At 44.2% G+C, this 16,727-nt stretch overlaps 1 protein-coding gene across 1 annotated transcript in view; it reads right to left on the reverse strand.

The window, feature by feature from the left end:
* Nucleotides 1-9,180: 9,180 nt before the first annotated feature.
* The window catches only part of EFHD1 (EF-hand domain family member D1), a 47,926-nt gene continuing 40,379 nt past the window's right edge, over nt 9,181-16,727 (reverse strand). The window contains exons 3-4 of the mRNA XM_084846809.1: nt 13,392-13,526; nt 9,181-10,977 (exon numbers count right to left, since the gene is read on the reverse strand). Of these exons, the coding sequence (XP_084702935.1) occupies nt 10,843-10,977; nt 13,392-13,526 (270 nt within the window). The 3' untranslated portion in view covers nt 9,181-10,842. The remainder of the gene's footprint in view (nt 10,978-13,391; nt 13,527-16,727) is intronic.

Consider the following 16,727-nt stretch of genomic DNA (forward strand, 5'->3'; position numbering starts at 1 on the left):
ATGCTAAAAGCAACAAAAACATCTTTCTTCAGATACATCCATAGTAAAAGACAGAGGAAAGAAATGGTGGTTCAACTGTTAAATAAGGATGGCAAAATGATAACAGATGACAAAGACAAGGCAGAAGTGCTCAATTCCTACTTTGGCTCAGTCTTTTCCCAAAAGGGGCAGGACTGCATCTTGAGATCGATAAGCATATGATCAAGGAAGACCTAATTACTTTGAATGAGTTCAAATCTCCAGGGCCAGAGGAACTGCATCCTAGAGTCATAAAGGAACTGGCAGAAGAACTCTCAGAACCACTGTCTATTATCTTTGAGAAATCATGGAGGACGGGTGAAGTGCCAGATGACTGGAGGAGGGCTAATCTTGTCCCTATCTTCAAAAAGGGTAAAAAGGAGGAACCTGGGAACTACAGACCAGTCAATCTGACATCAATTCCTGGGAAAATTCTGGAGCAGTTTATAAAGCACTCAGTCTGTAAGCACCTTGAAAACAATGCACTGGTTACTCGAAGCCAACATGGATTTGTCAAGAACAAATCCTGCCAGACGAATCTCATCTCATTTTTTGATCAGTTAACCTCCCTTGTGGACTGTGAGAATGCTGTGGACATAATATACCTCAACTTCAGCAAAGCTTTCGACAAAGTGCCCCATGATATCCTGATGAGCAAACTAGCTCAAAGTGGGCTAGATAAAACAACAATCCGGTGGATCCACAGTTGGCTACAGAATCAGACTCAAAGAGTGCTTATCAATGGGACCTTCTCAAACTGAGGAGAGGTAATGAGCGCGCAGGGCTCAGTCCTGGGCCCAGTGCTCTTCAACATTTTGATTAATGACTTGGAGGAGGAGGTGCAGGGAATGCTGATCAAATTTGCAGATGACACAAAATTGGGCGGGATATCTAATACTTTAGAAGACAGAAACAAAATTCAAAATGATCTTGATAGGCTGGAGCACTGAGCAGAAAAAAACAGAATAAAATTTCATAGGGATAAATGCCAAGTTCTGCACCTAGGAAAAATAAACCAAATGCACAGTTACAGGATGGGGGATACTTGGCTCAACAATACTACAAGCAAGAAGGATCTTGGAATTGTTGTAGATCACAAGCTGAATATGAGCCAACAATGTGATGTGGTGCAAAAATTTTGGGCTGCATTAACAGAATAGCTTCCAAATCATGTGAAGTTACTAGTTCCCCTCTACTCAGCACTGGTTAGGTCTCATCTGGAGTACGGTGTCCAGTTCTGGGCACCACACTTGAAGAAGGATGCAGACAAACTGGAGACGGTTCAGAGGAGGGCAACAAAGATGATCAGGGGACTGGAAACAAAGCCCTGTGAAGACAGACTGAAAGAACTGGGTATGCTTAGCCTTGAGAAGACTGAGGGGAGATATGATAGTGCTCTTCAAGTACTTGAAAGGTTGACACAGAGAGGAAGGCCAGGATGTCTTCTCGATCATCCCAGTATGCAGGACACGGAATAATGGGCTCAAGTTATAGGAAGCCAGATTCCGGCTGAACATCAGGAAAAACTTCCTGACTGTTAGACCAATACAATAACGGAACCAATAACATAGGGAGGTAGTGGGCTCTCCCACACTGGAGGCATTCAAGATGAGGCTGGACAGCCATCTGCCAGGGATGCTCTGACTTGGATTCCTACATTGAGGAGGGGGTTGGACTCGATGGGCTTATAGGCCCCTTCGAACCCTACTATTCTATGATTCTATTATTCATATTAGATAACGAAAGCTTCTCAATGAGTACATGACATGGAGGGTCTCAAATTTACCTGGTCTGAATAGCGCAGTAGTAGGAAAAGACACATAACTCCTAAGCATATTGGCAGTGACTAGAAACTTGGCACAAAAACAATTTCATAACCGTAATCAGGAGCTACAAATTACAAGGTTAAACCTGAATGTTAGTCATCCACCCTGGCAAGACTCAGATCTATAGTTGTTTTTATTGAGTTTCTGCCTTAAAGCAAGAGCAACAGCCTGTAATTTTAATTTGGGGGCAGGAGCATGGAGGAGATGAAATCAAGATTTCAAGAATTCTTTCACCTGGCTACGCCCACTTTGCCCATTATATGTTATCGTACTCCTCTCTTCAGTCATCAGTGTAATTGCCAAAGTTTTTTCTTTTTTCTTTTCCTTTCTTTCTTTTCTTTTGATGACGGGCCCTCTCCAAGGCTGGATGGGCCCAAGAGGAGCAGGGAATGCCTACGTCTCTAGAGCAGCCTGTCCCAACCTGGTGCCCTCCAAATGTTCTAGACGACGACTCCCAACATTCCTGACTATTGGCCTTGCTGGCTGAGGCAGGTGGGAGCTGAAGTCCCAATCATCTGGAGGTCAGAGAAGGCTGGCCTAGACCATTGCACTGGTAAAGGTTTGGAGGCAAACACACATTTGGAGCCCCATGCAAGATAATGTAGCAGGGGTGGGGGCAGGGTTTAGAGCTGAAAGGGTGGAGGCTTTGCCCTGCCCTGCGGCTTCTCTGCTGAAAGTCACTGCCTCGTCATGTAAGTCATGTAATTGCCAAGTTGCTGCCTCTTTAAGAGCACTTTAAAAATATTGCCTGCTAGTTGCTATTATAGTTGCTTTCCCTTCATTACTGGGTAACCATATTTGCTCTGTAATAAACCCATTTGCATACTATGAGTGCAGCTGTTGGGTAGACTCCTTCATCCTGTCTAGTTTTGTATTCTTTCTCAGCAGTGCTTAACTTGCATTAATACCAGATAACCTTGCTGGGTTGCAGTTACACCTCAAAAAAACCAAGATTATGGCAACCAGCTTGATTGATAACTGGCAAATAGAGGGAGAAAATGTGGAGGCAGTGACAGACTTTGTCTTTCTAGGCGCAAAGATTACTGCAGACGCTGACTGCAGCCAGGAAATCAGAAGACGTTTACTTCTTGGGAGGACAGCAATGACAAATCTTGATAAAATAGTGAAGAGCAGAGACATCACACTGACAACAAAGGTCCGCATAGTTAAAGCAATGGTATTCCACGTAGTAACCTATGGCTGCGAGAGCTGGACCATAAGGAAGGCTGAGCAAAGGAAGATAGATGCTTTTGAACTGTGGTGCTGGAGGAAAATTCTGAGAGTGCCTTGGACTGCAAGAAGATCAAACCAGTCCATACTCCAGGAAATCAAGCCAGACTGCTCACTTGAGGGAATGATATGAAAGGCAAAACTGAAGTACTTTGGCCACATCATGAGAAGACAGGATACCCTGGAGAAGATGCTGATGCCAGGGAAAGTGGAAGGCAAAAGAGGGGCCAACCAAGGGCAAGATGGATGGATGATATTCTGGAGGTGACGGACTCGACCTTGGGGGAGCTGGGGGTGGCGACGGCCGACAGGAAGCTGTGGTGTGGGCTGGCCCATGAAGTCACCAAGAGTCGGAAGCGACTGACCGAATAAACAACAACAACCTTGCTGCTAAAAATCAGGGACCTTGAAACTCACTGGTGGAGGTGCAAAGCATAGGCAGCAGTTTCAAACACGTATGAAAGGGCCTGCAGAAGAGAGATGGGATACTCCCAACACCACATATGACAAACAGGAATATTCTGATTTAGCTCAATAGTGCCAGTAAGTTGGCAGCTGAAAAGGCAGATCTTATCTTTTGTTTTCCAAGAAACATTTGAATGCTAAACTCTTCTTCTTTTTATAATAGCTCACCTGGTTGGAACTGGTCAGCTCTTTTGAGATGTAAGTTTATTGTCGTTAAGAAGGTGGGGTCAGCTGCTAATTAATTTTCTGATTTGCTGGCTAGACCTCTGACATCAGACCTAGACGGTATTGCACTATTCAACAAAACAACAGTCAGTCTCCACTAAGAGACTGGCTTTCACTAAGCTTAGACTCCCATACATAGGTGACTTTACTCTCAGTCTTTGTCTTCCTAACAACATCTAATCTGGAAGCCAAGGATGCTGTATCTCAGACTATCTCTGCATATGCTCTGAAATGCGAGATTCTACTCAGGTGGGTAACACGTAACTAGCTGATGACTATCTAATGCAGAGCAGCCGCAGCATGGAGGCAATCCTTGCCTCTGTGCTCCGGCTGCCCTGCATTTTTGGCTAGACAGGCGATATTGCCTGTCTAGCTGGGGAGCTTTGGAGCTGGGGGCAGGGGGAGGCTGTGCGGTGCATATGAAGCTGCATAACGCAACCTCCATGGTCACTTCCTTGTCCCTGGGACCTCCCCCTTTCCCCATGCTCCATTTCTGAGCACAGACACTTAGCTGGCACAGGGAGAACCGTGCTGGCTACAAGGGGGAGGGGAGCGCAGTTTTGGGGCTTCACGTTCAGAGCCCTGGTTCCACCCTCAGAGTCCAGAAACTGAAAAATCCTATGTCCTCCAGATGCTGTCTAGGGGACATAGGATTGCTCCATCTTGTATTAACTTTATTGATTGTATCTGGAATTCTGTGTGTGTGAATTTAGCTTTCCCTTTTTCTTCCAGTTTTCTCCTTTTCCCAATAAACTCCTTTTTATACCTGAACATTTGGTTGCATTGTTCTAGAAAGAAATCTCTCACTAAAACCTTCCCCACATACAGGATTGCATGGTTGCTAAGCTACCTGTGACGTTCCTGCTCCAGGTTATACCTTCTTCAGCTTCCACCTGTTGAAACTGAAAAAGAAACCCCCTCAGGACATCTGCCTCCACTTTGGTCAATTGTCCTCATTGACACACAGAGCTTCAGCCCTTTTACTTTCTGGGTTAAAGAGACACCCAGTATGCCTAATTGGTTCCCTCTGCCCAATACAGGAAACGTAACAAGGAAATAGATTTTCTAATGGTGACTCAATAAGCCAAACAAACACATGGGATTTTGTATTAAAAACAAACAAATACAATTTATTAAACACAAAAAGAATTACAGATACTATTATTAATAAATCTATACATGGGGGGCGGGTTTCCACAACAATGGAAGGAGAACTGAAGGGAGGCTTACCCAGATTTTTTCAACGGATCGGCTTTGGTGCACTTTGGTCTGCGCAGGGCTCCATGAGCGAGTGCACCACACCTCTGTATAAGTCGCTTCACAGAACGTACTTCTGGGTGGGTGGGGGGTTGGAGTGAATGTCATCTGACTGACAGGGCTGCTCAACCAGTAAGAGAGGCTCTCCCCCCCCCCCGCTTTCTCCTTTGATAAAATCCTAGGAGGTTTCCTCCTGTGACTTGACAAAAATCACTCTCCTTCTCTCTCCCCCCTCCCCCACATTACTTACTTCCTTGAAGCAACAATCATTACGGGAACACAGTGTTCTCCCTGCCCTGTTGTGATCAATTGAAGCTTCAGAGTTTCAACATTAAGGCTCCTAAATGCATTATTTTGATTCATGGGAATCTCAGTAACTTTGGGAGTACACATTTTGGGAACAAGCCTCACTGGCTACAATGGGAGTTACTTCTGAGTAGACACACATTTGTGCTGGGAAAGACAGGGATGGGAAACAAAGGGATAGGAAATCAGCCTCCTTTCTAACCTGATGCAGCGCAGGGTTGAAGGTGCGAAGTAGTTACTTCCGAATGGCAATAAACCAAACAACAGAATTGCAGCATTGAGATTGCACTTTACAGCCTTTAGGGAATTAGTGCATTAAAATGTGCTATTTCTATTGAGGGGGATCTCTGTAAATTCTGAAGTGCCCATTCAGGGGACAAGCCTCATTGACCACAATGAGAGTTACTTCTGAGTAGAAACTAATTGGTTTGTGCTGGGAAACATAGGGATGGGAAACACAGGGATAGGAAACACCCTTTGACCATGGTGAAAGTCACACCCTTGGGCAGGGCTAGCATACCTGAGGTAAATGCAGGGGTTGGGGCACACAGCAAGTATACCATGGAGAACCTGATTTAAGGAAAAGAATCAGACTATAAGCAGTCTCAGGAAATCCAGTTTTTCCGTGATAAGCTCTGGGGTGGCTGCAGGATGGCCATGATGTCATGTATCCCTAACGACCTCCAAATGCAGCCAGCTTGGAATAAATCGCTCATTGAGACATCCCCCGGGTCCTCACCTAGCTACTCTACCCCTTCTAAATCTTATTTCCCAAACCCCACTAACTAGCTGTAGCTTCTTCAATCCCTAAGGCCCTATCTGACTAACTGTCAGCATTCTCCAAAGCACCCTGCCTTTTATTGTTTGCTAGAACTGGGCTGAAGGATCCTTGGCAATAGGGGTCAGAAACTCTCCAAACTGCTGGACAGACTAGGGTGTGTCACAAGGGTCAACCTGAACGCTGGGAGCCTATTATATGTTTTGGGGGAAGCTTTGTAAAGAAGATGTCCACCAGCAGGGAAAGTCATCCCCACTCCCACATTTGTAACACCACCGAATAGATATTCCCATGTAGATAGAATTTGGTTTTATGTTGCAATAGATTTTCTCTGGTTAGGGCCCAAACAAAAATTCAATTCCCATCACCAGCTTCTAATATATAGCATATTTTCATTGGCTGCATGCTTTCAATGAAAGTTTTTACTCTTCAGCTCAACTAACTGCTGTATCCACCAGATCACATACCAGTCCTATAGTCAGACTATTCCATGGCAGCAGTTTTTCACCTTTTACAGTTCTAACATATTGTCAAGTTTTTGTTTTGATATGTTCTCAACTGAGATCATAGCAATCTGTCACATTCTGAAAGGGATTATAACAATGGGGAATATGAATCCTAATTAACTCGGACTTAAAAGAAACTATTTTACTTTATTTTTTTAAAATCCCTGTTTCTGTATTTTTACTCCCAATGCGGTTAGCAAATAAACATAATTTAAAAGCAGCAAGAAATGCATATCAAAACAGCAAACACCACAGTTTAAGAAAAGCAGACAGAATAAAAGCATAACAGCAGCAGAGTACTACAATTCAAATGACGTTTTAAAAGGGCCAGGAAAATGAAAAAAGGTATTTGGCACTGAAAAGACAAGTGGGCACCAGGATACTCTCCCTGAGAACATTCTGAAGACTGGGAGCCTCAACTGAAAAGGCCCAACATCTGCCGCACCACAGAAGGTGGGGCACCCAGAGAAGACCTCCAAAGATAACTTACGGTGTGTACCAGTAGCATATACCAGTAGCGTATACCAGTAGCAGTCAATCCTCTTCTGTCTGTACTATTCCTATCTTATAGCTACACTTAATTTTGTTCAAACATCCGATTCACACACATACCCCACTCATACTCTCACATACATACTGGGCAGCAGTGGTGCAGCTACACCTGGACCTGGGGGCCAAAGTTCAGGGCCCTGCAGCCCAGGAGTCCCCAAAGGACCACCCAGAGAGCAGCAGGTGATCAGGGTAGCAGAAGCAAACTCCATTTTATTCCTGTAGTCATAACGGTGCTATGATTTAAATGAGTTTAAAGTGCAAAAGTGCACATGCACAGAGTATTTTTTTTTAGTTAGAATCAGAGTTAGTAAACAGTGTTGTTACTATTGCGACTGGGGGTGAGGCAAAGAGAAATGTTAGTTGTGTGCTTCACCAGTGAAGTAAATACAAGGCTGTCTAAAGGGACCCCCCTATAAAACCATTAAATCCAGGATCTAAAACTACCTAGCTGTCCTACTACTGGGCTGCAAAGAGGGGGGAGATCACAGTGAGGGGTGGTTTAAACCTCCCGTCACAACTTCTCCCCTACCACACTGCTTTGCTTAGTTGAACTGCCGCATCAAGGCACTCCCAACACCTTGAAGAGGCAGCTGCCCAGTGAGCTTGCTTCGCTCAGTCCTTGCCTTCCCACCAGGAAAGGTGAGCGCTGAACAGAGCCTTGGGGAACCATTCCATTAAGCAGAAGCTCCCCGATGGGAAAGGCGAGAGCTGAGCAGGGCCTTGGGGAACTGCAGATTCCCAGTAAGCCAGCTTTGCTTGGTCCTCACCTTACCCAATGGGAAAGGTGTGGGCTGAGCAGAGCCTGGGGGAACTGCTGCATCAAAGTGCTCGCAGCAAGGCCTTGAAGTGGTGGCTCCCGGCTGAGGGGCAGGACCTCAGGGAGGTGTAGGGGCCTCAGCCAGGTCTCATCTGGCCAGCTGGAGAAGCACTGTGGGCCACAAACAGCCCACAGACTAGATGTTCCTCATCCCTGCTTTAATCAGTTACTAGGATAAGATTCAAAACCATATTTCGCTGTTACCCATGCAGTAATGCTGCCCCTGAAGTGGGTATAATTCCCAAAAATAAATAATAACGAGTCGAGACTGGACTTATATGTCCCTACATTAGTACAGCCTGACTGGAGAAGCTGCTAGCACTAGGTAGTTAAATAGAAGTTTGTTTGTACTTAAAAAGTGGAATAATGCAACATATTACCTATAACTGTCAGCCAAAGCAGAATAGAATCTGGAGAGATAATTCAAGGAAGAACTTTATTTGCTCTTATCTCTCTGTTCGTCTTTCTGTATTACTTATTTGTTAACATTTGTATGTTTTCCTTGGGCAGTAGCACTTGTTATGCAAGTATTAGTACAGTGCTCAGAGACCTTCCAGTAAGTGGCATTCAAACAGGAATGTAAGCAACAGAACCTGTTCCCATTTTAATAAATGCAGAACTGCTGACCCCAAAACCACTCAATTAAATGTGCTGTGCTCTACCATTAATTTTTCCTCTGATAGCTTTCTTGTTTCTTTTTCCCTGAAAGCAATTGCAATAGGCAAGGGCAAGTTGCAAAGTACTTTTTCTCTAGCTTAAAACAAAGATTTAGAAACAAACAAAATCGCCAAATAGAAACTCCAGAATGGCTCCACAGGAGCCATACTGATCCAGATCACATCACAGGAATTTTACCAACGATGAGAGGAAATTGCAAGTAGTTGGATCAATGACATTACATTCAGAGGCTCACTAAACATTGAATACACTCATCAGAACCAAGGTCAAGGGCATCAAGGGCTGGTGAGAATTAACCATATATTCATCTGATTCATATTTGCAGAGTGATCTCTTTACGGCTCAGTACAGTAACTCATGTATTGTTCTTGCAGTCATTCTGTGCTGTCATGAAAGTAATAGTGCTAACAGGAGTTCCACCACAGCCTAAAATTCTTGATTTTTGTACAACATGCAGACACATTTTTCTGAGTAGAAATCTAGACCGGCCACCTCTGAAGGATGAGACAGAATAAAGGATTTCAAGTTAGCCTCTGGCAAGTTTTAAAAAAAAGTTTATTTGCATAACTAAGCAACAGAAAAGAAAAAAATAATGCAAACTTTGTAATGTATAAAAACATTTATTATAAATATTTTTAGCTAAAATGTGTGATTTTTATCAAATATAATTTGTGGACTTGCAAATACAGTTTTAATTGTTTCGTAATTCTCCCACCCATTATTAAATATTAGATGGGCTCCCTTTTATTATTCCACACTCACAGTTTAGTATCACAGTGTAAAAAGCTAAAAGGACAAGTGAAAATAAAGATGAGGATGAGATATCTGGTTTGTGACCTGCGGACAAGCTTGAGAGGGAAGAGGGCATTCCCCCTTTCTATGTATGCAGACGTGTGTGTATGTATGTGTGCGCGCACACACACGCGCACACACGTGTAAATTCCGAATATAGTACAAGTTTGTTGAGCAGTATAACATGACACTTTCTGTAATTCGAACATTTTCTGTATTTTCCCTTGCAAGCAGAAACTGCTGAAACTGGCAGTTTTATATTAGTGATAACTCTACAGAAGTAGTTGCATTTCCACCCATGTCCACAAGGAGAACAAAGATTTCTTGGGCGGAAAGCTAATGTGCCCCCAAACTTATCCACTTTCTTAAAAACCTTATTGACAGATGTTTCCTTCCTTCTTAAAACCCAATGGCTCAAAAAAAAAGAAGGAAAAAAAACAGCTATGTACCCATGCAGAAGATGCAAAGGAATGTAATTTGAGAGGTAGAGTCAGAAAACCTATTGTTAGTACTGTTTCTTGCTTCTAGTACAGACATTCATATATGCGGAATGGAAAAAGCTGAATAGTGACTGATGTATGCTTGAACAGAATGTATATGAGAGAGTCAAATGGTGGCTTGGATCCAGAAAAGTGCGAGTGGAGTTCTGCCTGTGCAACAGGGCTTTCCTGCCTCCTCTTTCCAGGTGCAGCCCCTGGTGCTCCCCCAAAACCTGCTCTTGAGGATCAGGGGACAATGGGAGCTGCAGTGGGAGGGAGGAATTGGCACAAATTGGGACTGCTTCGCATGAGAGGCAGCGCCTACCACTCATGCAAGAAGCTCTTTGGATCACAGCCAGTATCTACTAACTGACTACCAGCAGCATCACTGGGCCTGCCCCAGAAGCCTGTTTTCTAGGATACTAAAATTAAGGACTAGGAAATCTGTTTCCACATGAAAGAACCATGATTGGTACCTAGAAGAATCCCCTGCTTATCTGGAAGCAAGAAATAGTTTTGTGAAATTGAGGAGCCAAAAGGTATACAGAAAGGAATCTTAAGGGAAATTATATAGCTATGAGGCAGGGGCATTCAGAATGACACAGAGTATTTTCAGACCAAGATGTAATTGGTCAACACTGTTGTTACTTATCAGGGACTCCTGCCTGGGTTTTTAGTAATAGGATGTTTTAATACTTCTAATTCATGCCCGTTACAGTGAAGGGGTTTCCTGAAACACTCTTAGCATTTGCATCATTCTGACTGCCACTGCGTGTGGCAGACCCTCTGTACCTTGGGAAGAGGCTCAAAAAAAGAAAAAGGGAGCATCAAATCAGGTTTGTTTCCTCTCCAGGTGGCCGTCTAGTCAAAGGCAAAACTTGTAAGAATGCACACAACTGATCAGCTGCCTCGGTTATTGACTGAAGGCGGACTTGAGCTCTCGGAAGGCTGCTCGGCGGTGCCTTCTCTCCTCTTCCTCACGTTTTCGCTCATCTTGCTCTGCTTTTATTTCTGCTTCAAACTTGCTAGCTGAAGACAAAGCTTGAACCTAAAAGGCAGCACAAGGGAAGGCTCAAGGGCTGGAGATATACACTGCAGGACGAGCAACTTCTGTCACTTCTCCAAGAGTGCTGGGTTTTAGCTTTTCTACAGATGCTAGGCCCATTACACCACAGGCCTGACAGCAGAGCCTCATCTGGAAATCCTAAGAGCTCATTCCTGATCATAATTAGCCTGTGGATGCATGCAGATACCACCCCCCCCCCCAGGAATTGCAACACATTTTCCCCACGGTAAAGTAGTTGGAGAAATGCTTCAGGGAGGGAGGAAGTGGTTTTCTGATGTCACCAGGTCAAGCCAGAGTTGTACACAGCTGGCTTCCAGTACAGCAGAGATGGAGAATCCCAGGCCCAGGGGCAAATCTGGCCCACCTGGAATCCCAATCCAGCCCTCTGGAGTTCCCCAGATGGCCACACCCCCTTCCAGGGGTCGCACCCCCTTTCCCCCGGCCACCAATCATTTAGTGGTTTCCTGGCTTTTGTGCAGATTTCCCCCTGTTCTAAAAGGTTGAACTGCCTCTCCCAAGGCTTGGTGACTGGCAGTAAGAGCTTTAAGGGAAAACCTGCTGGCATTTTGGCCCCGCCCCTCTTGCCTTCAGCTCCACCCACCACTGGGATGTGGCCCTTGACAGATTCTCCAAACTGGAATTCAGTCCTCAGGCTGAAACAAGTTCAATACCTCTATGGTGCAGCCACACACAACTAGCTTCCCCCGAACCTGAACTAGGAGAAGAAATGGCACGCATGAACAATATGCAGCTAGTGTGCTTACCCAGGAGGCTCACCACTAATATCATTATGTACGTCTGAATGTTTCTTTGTTTGTTTGTATATATATATTCATTCATATATATATATATATATATATATATATATATATATATATGTGAGAATGAATATATATACACATTATATATATATTATATATGAATATATATATATATATATATATATATATATATATATGAATGAATATACACACATACATACATACTGCTCCACATCAAAGATTTCAGAGCGGTGAACAACAAGATAAAAGAATAAAACCCCATAATTAAAACAGTTAAAACATTTTAAAAGAACAGATTCTGAACTTATAAACCGCAGCTGTTCACTCAGGGAAGGCCTCTCGGAACAATAACGTCTTCAGGGGGCGCGGAAAGCAATACAATGTGGGCACCTGCCTGACCTCCAAAGGAAAGGAATTCCACAGGAAGGGGCCACCACGCTGAAGGCTCTCTTCCTGGTGGACTCCAGCTGGGCCATAGGTCCATGTGAAACCACCAGGAGCAAGCCCTCCGATGACCTCAGTGACGGGGCAGGTTGTTAAGGGAGAAGGTGCTCTCTTAGGTATCCTGGTCCCAAGTTGTTTAGGGCTTTGTACACTAGTACTAGAACCTTAAACCTGGCCCAGAAGTGAATAGGCAGCCAGTGCAGTTCCCTCACCAAAGGAATTACATGCTGGAAAGGGGCAGCTCCCGACAACAGCCAAGCTGCTGCGTTCTGCACTAGCTCCAGCTTCTGGAGCTTGACATAACATGACTAACACTGGATCTTGTGCAGCCAGCGGCTCTAAAAGTTGTTTCCATCCAGGTGATGGAAGTGATGGTGTGAACCAAGTGGCATTTTGGTTCAAAGTCCTAGAATACGGTCAAGTGGCCTACCTGGATATAGTCACCTTGCTTTATTCTAAAGTGAGAGGGTCATATTATTATTCTTTAGGGAGAAGTCATATTATTCTTTAGGGAGAAAGAATATGACATATAAGAATATGACATTCATATGACTAAATATGAATTTAGTCATATTATTCTTTAGGGAGAAAAATATCTTGTGAACAGGCCCTAGGATAATAGCATCACTTCACAGTTATCAATTTCCACTAGTCTTAGCTAACAAGCCTTAGGTAGAGAAGTGGAACTACATGCAGAATGGGGTGGATCGTGTTGTGTATTAATAGTACAAGTGAGAGGGGAAGATGTAACAGTATCTTAAAATAAGCCAACAAGAAGACTGACGTTAAGACTCACATTTCACCAGACCTGCTGGCTACCGCTTTTGCAGTAAGCCAGAAGAAATGGAAGATGCATTCAGTAAATCTGATTCATCTTATCACCATTCCAGTTCCGTTCCACCTGATCTGAAACAGAATTGCATTTTCCACTTTTAACATAGCACTGTGGCTTACCACAAAAGCAGTCAAGTTGGCAGATGTACACCTTCCCTTGTGCTCTAGATGGCAACATTGAGTTGACCTGCAGTGCAATGCTGTGCATGGGTACTCAGAAGTAAGTCTCACTCCCTAAGAGTAAGTTCCATTGCAGTCTCAGACTTCTGAACATATAGTAAGTTCTTTTCCCCACCCACCCCTGACAGACCCTAATCTTTCTTCTTTTTTTTTTACCTTTGCTTCAAAGAAATTCTTGGCTCCTTTTACCCCTTCAAGGGCAACGTCTATTTCAGACAGTTTTGCCAAAGCCATCAAGCCACTGTCTTCTTCAAGCTCCCCAGCAGCAGCTTTGTGGAAAATGAGCAGGAACTAAACAGAAAAGAAAATGTGAAAATCAATCACTTAGAAAAGGTAACGGGATGAACCTAACATACAAGCCTAAGCTTTCATAATTAGGGAAAATCAGTGGTAAAGTTCTGTATTTATTTAGAATACATACTTATTTAGGGCTAAAACAGATGAAATACAAGGGATGCGCGGTTGGATCATCTAGTGTTTTTATTTTTACCTCAAAGAGGCCATGCAAAGGGCGGGCGGGGGGGAAATCTTCAAAATGGGGTTTAACCCTTTCCCTAATGCTGTTTCCCTAATCTAGAGTGTCTTTCACACCAGGACGGGCATCAGCACCTGCTATTTGGGGAAGCTGCTAAGGTCCCAGTGCCCTGGCAGGGCCCATTGCTGATGCCTGTCCTGAGCCGCCCTTATTTTTTTTTCCCTGACTGCCACCCTTCTAATGTCCACCAGCTTCCCTGATATGGTATTGCTCCAAGGTATTGTGGGAAATCAGAAGGGTGGCTAGACCCAGCCCCCCAGGGCTGCTTGGGGGGCTGCCACTGCAGCCTGGAAATCCCATGAGGGCCCACTGACAGAGAAGGGGCCCCACCAGAAGACAGTTTGCCATGGCCCTCCCTCCCAAACCTGGAGCCAGCCCTGCTTCGTCCCAAAGCTGCTACACATCAGGTGTTGGGAGGGTGGGGAGTTAGGTTGGAGAAATGTCATGCTCAGAAAGGATGAACCAGCTCCCTTCTTCAGCTCCACTGCTCTGATCAAACCTGGAGCCTCTTGTGGCTCTTTTTAGGTTAAATAAATTAAATACTGGGAGAATTTATCATGGTCTCCCCCTTCTCATTTGTTTTGGCTCTAAGAATTACTTATTTTACGGAAATCTTTACTGCTTCTGTGGATCAAGTTGACTATATATCAAGGATGGACAACCTGTAGGCCAAAAAATTAGGAGGGCCAAAACTTCCATCAGCCCGAGACACCATACCCAATGGTGAGGGATGATGGGAGCAATAGGCCAAAACATCAGGAGGGTCACAAGTTGCCCACCCCTGCTATATATGAATAAACAGAGTCCAAAGGAAAAATCCAAAAGAAAGCTAACTCCAGTTCTACTGCTCCATCACCACATGTGGGGTTCTGGCTATTTCCAGTACAGACCGATTCCTTCATGTTGCAAAAGGTCCTTTGACTCTACCCCTTTCTGTTTGCCAAATGACCCTAGAATCAGAATAGTAGGGTTGGAAGGGGCCTATAAGCCCATCGAGTCCAACCCCCTACTCAATGCAGGAATCTAAGTCAAAGCATCCCTGACAGATGGCTGTCCAGCCTCATCTTGAATGCCTCCAGTGTGGGAAAGCCCACTACCTCCCTAGGTAATTGGTTCCATTGTTGTATTGTTCTATCAGTCAGGAAATTTGTCCTGATGTTCAGCCGGAATCTGGCTTCCTGTCACTTGAGCCCATTATTCCGTGTCCCGCACTCTGGGATGATCGAAAAGAGATCCTGTCTTTCCTCTCTGTGACAACCTTTCAAGTATTGAGGACACTAGACTGAACTGGAATAGCTAGGACCACATGAAGGGAGATGCACACTGTTGTGTGACTAGCCTGGAGAGATGTCTCATGTTGCCATAATCCTGGCCCTTCTCCATTTTCAATACCTTGCAACATGAAATGCAACGAGGAGTGCTAATGTGGACGATACATCCTAAATATTACCAACACCTTCACAGCATCCATCAGCAATTTCTCCTTTTTTTTGTATCACACTGTTATGGAGACTATTATAAAATCTCAAACCCCAGCCCACTTCTCCCTCAGACTAATACACTACCCTAGAGAATTAGAGTAGCAAGTCATCAGCCTGGAGCTACACCCTCAAGAAAACCAAAATAGGTACCAGGTTGAGGGTAACAAGTGATGTTGCAGTTCTTCTAAAAGAGGCTCTTAAGTAAATAATTCCTGGAGGAAGGGGAGGGGGGAGAGAAGGCTACCTCTCTATCTATGTCACCTTGACAGGAGACCGGCAAAGACACTTGAAAAAAGACCCAAAGACATCACTAGTTTTCAGACTAGTCCTCTGTTATTAGAAGCTGTTGCTTCTGTTTTGTGACTCGTAACAAGATTTATTCCGTGAACTCAAGGGATTTGGGTGCCATTCCATTCTACGATGGCCAGATTACATATACACTTTACTTTCTAAAACATTTACAAGCTAATTAACTAGGATGAGATCACAAAAAGCATCAAGTCAAAATACTTAATTGAACCATAAACAATGCAACATTGATCACGTAAGTGCACTCTGACACAAATCTCTGCAGTTTTTATGACTGTGCTCCAATTTATATTGCAGGCTAGATCAGATTTCAGGATAGTCCTCAAGGCAGGTGTGAACAGACCATGAAGAACTGAATGCACAGCCACACCCAGAATGGCCCTGGGCATACAAAAGGACCCCCAACACCTGCTAAGGTTCTTCTGCATTCTAGGACCCCATGAGGTGGCAGCCTGAGTTGTTGAGGATTCTGAGGAATGTCCTAGGCAAGTGGCTCACCGGTGTGCCACAAAATGTTTCTTGAGCTGAACAGTCTCGCCCTAATCTGAGCAATTGGAAACTGCTGCTCCAAATCAAACAGCTCCAATACCACGACTAATGCTGGCCTTCCAGACCCTGTTGCATAGTTTTAAAAAACTACTGAAGGTCCTAAATAGCATGGAAGAGGCATCCCCAGCCTAGTTCCTTCCCAATGTGTTTGACTGCAACTCCCATAATTCCCAGGCAGCATGGCTACTGGGAATGGCCTTTGGCTGTGCTGGCTAGGAATTATAGGAGTTGCAATTCAACACATAAGGAGCATCTCTACACCAGCCTAAAATCCTGCATTTAAAATGGGCTTTCTGCTTCCATTTTAAATGCAGGATCACAACGGACTCCCTTTTCACATGCTTCCTTCCCCTCCCTTTCTGCCCTTATCTGAGTCTTCTATGTGTTTCATTATACCGCCGCTGTGGTCTAGTTCCTCTTATTGTGGGTTTTCCTCTTTTCACAAGGGAACTCAATTTGATAGCTCATTGTGTATCTCCACACGGAGCTTTTATCCTCCTATTGAGTCTGGTTACTCATGGAAGTTTGCCCTTTAGATGACGTCATTAACCTCCAGGGTGTCTCCCGCACTAAATGACTTCTATTCTGTTTTTTAAAAGATCGGAGATAATGAGCTAT

Source organism: Heloderma suspectum, chromosome 3 (assembly GCF_057233095.1).
Source record: "Heloderma suspectum isolate Gila_16-S chromosome 3, 16-S_ref, whole genome shotgun sequence".
Lineage (NCBI taxonomy): Eukaryota > Metazoa > Chordata > Lepidosauria > Squamata > Helodermatidae > Heloderma > Heloderma suspectum.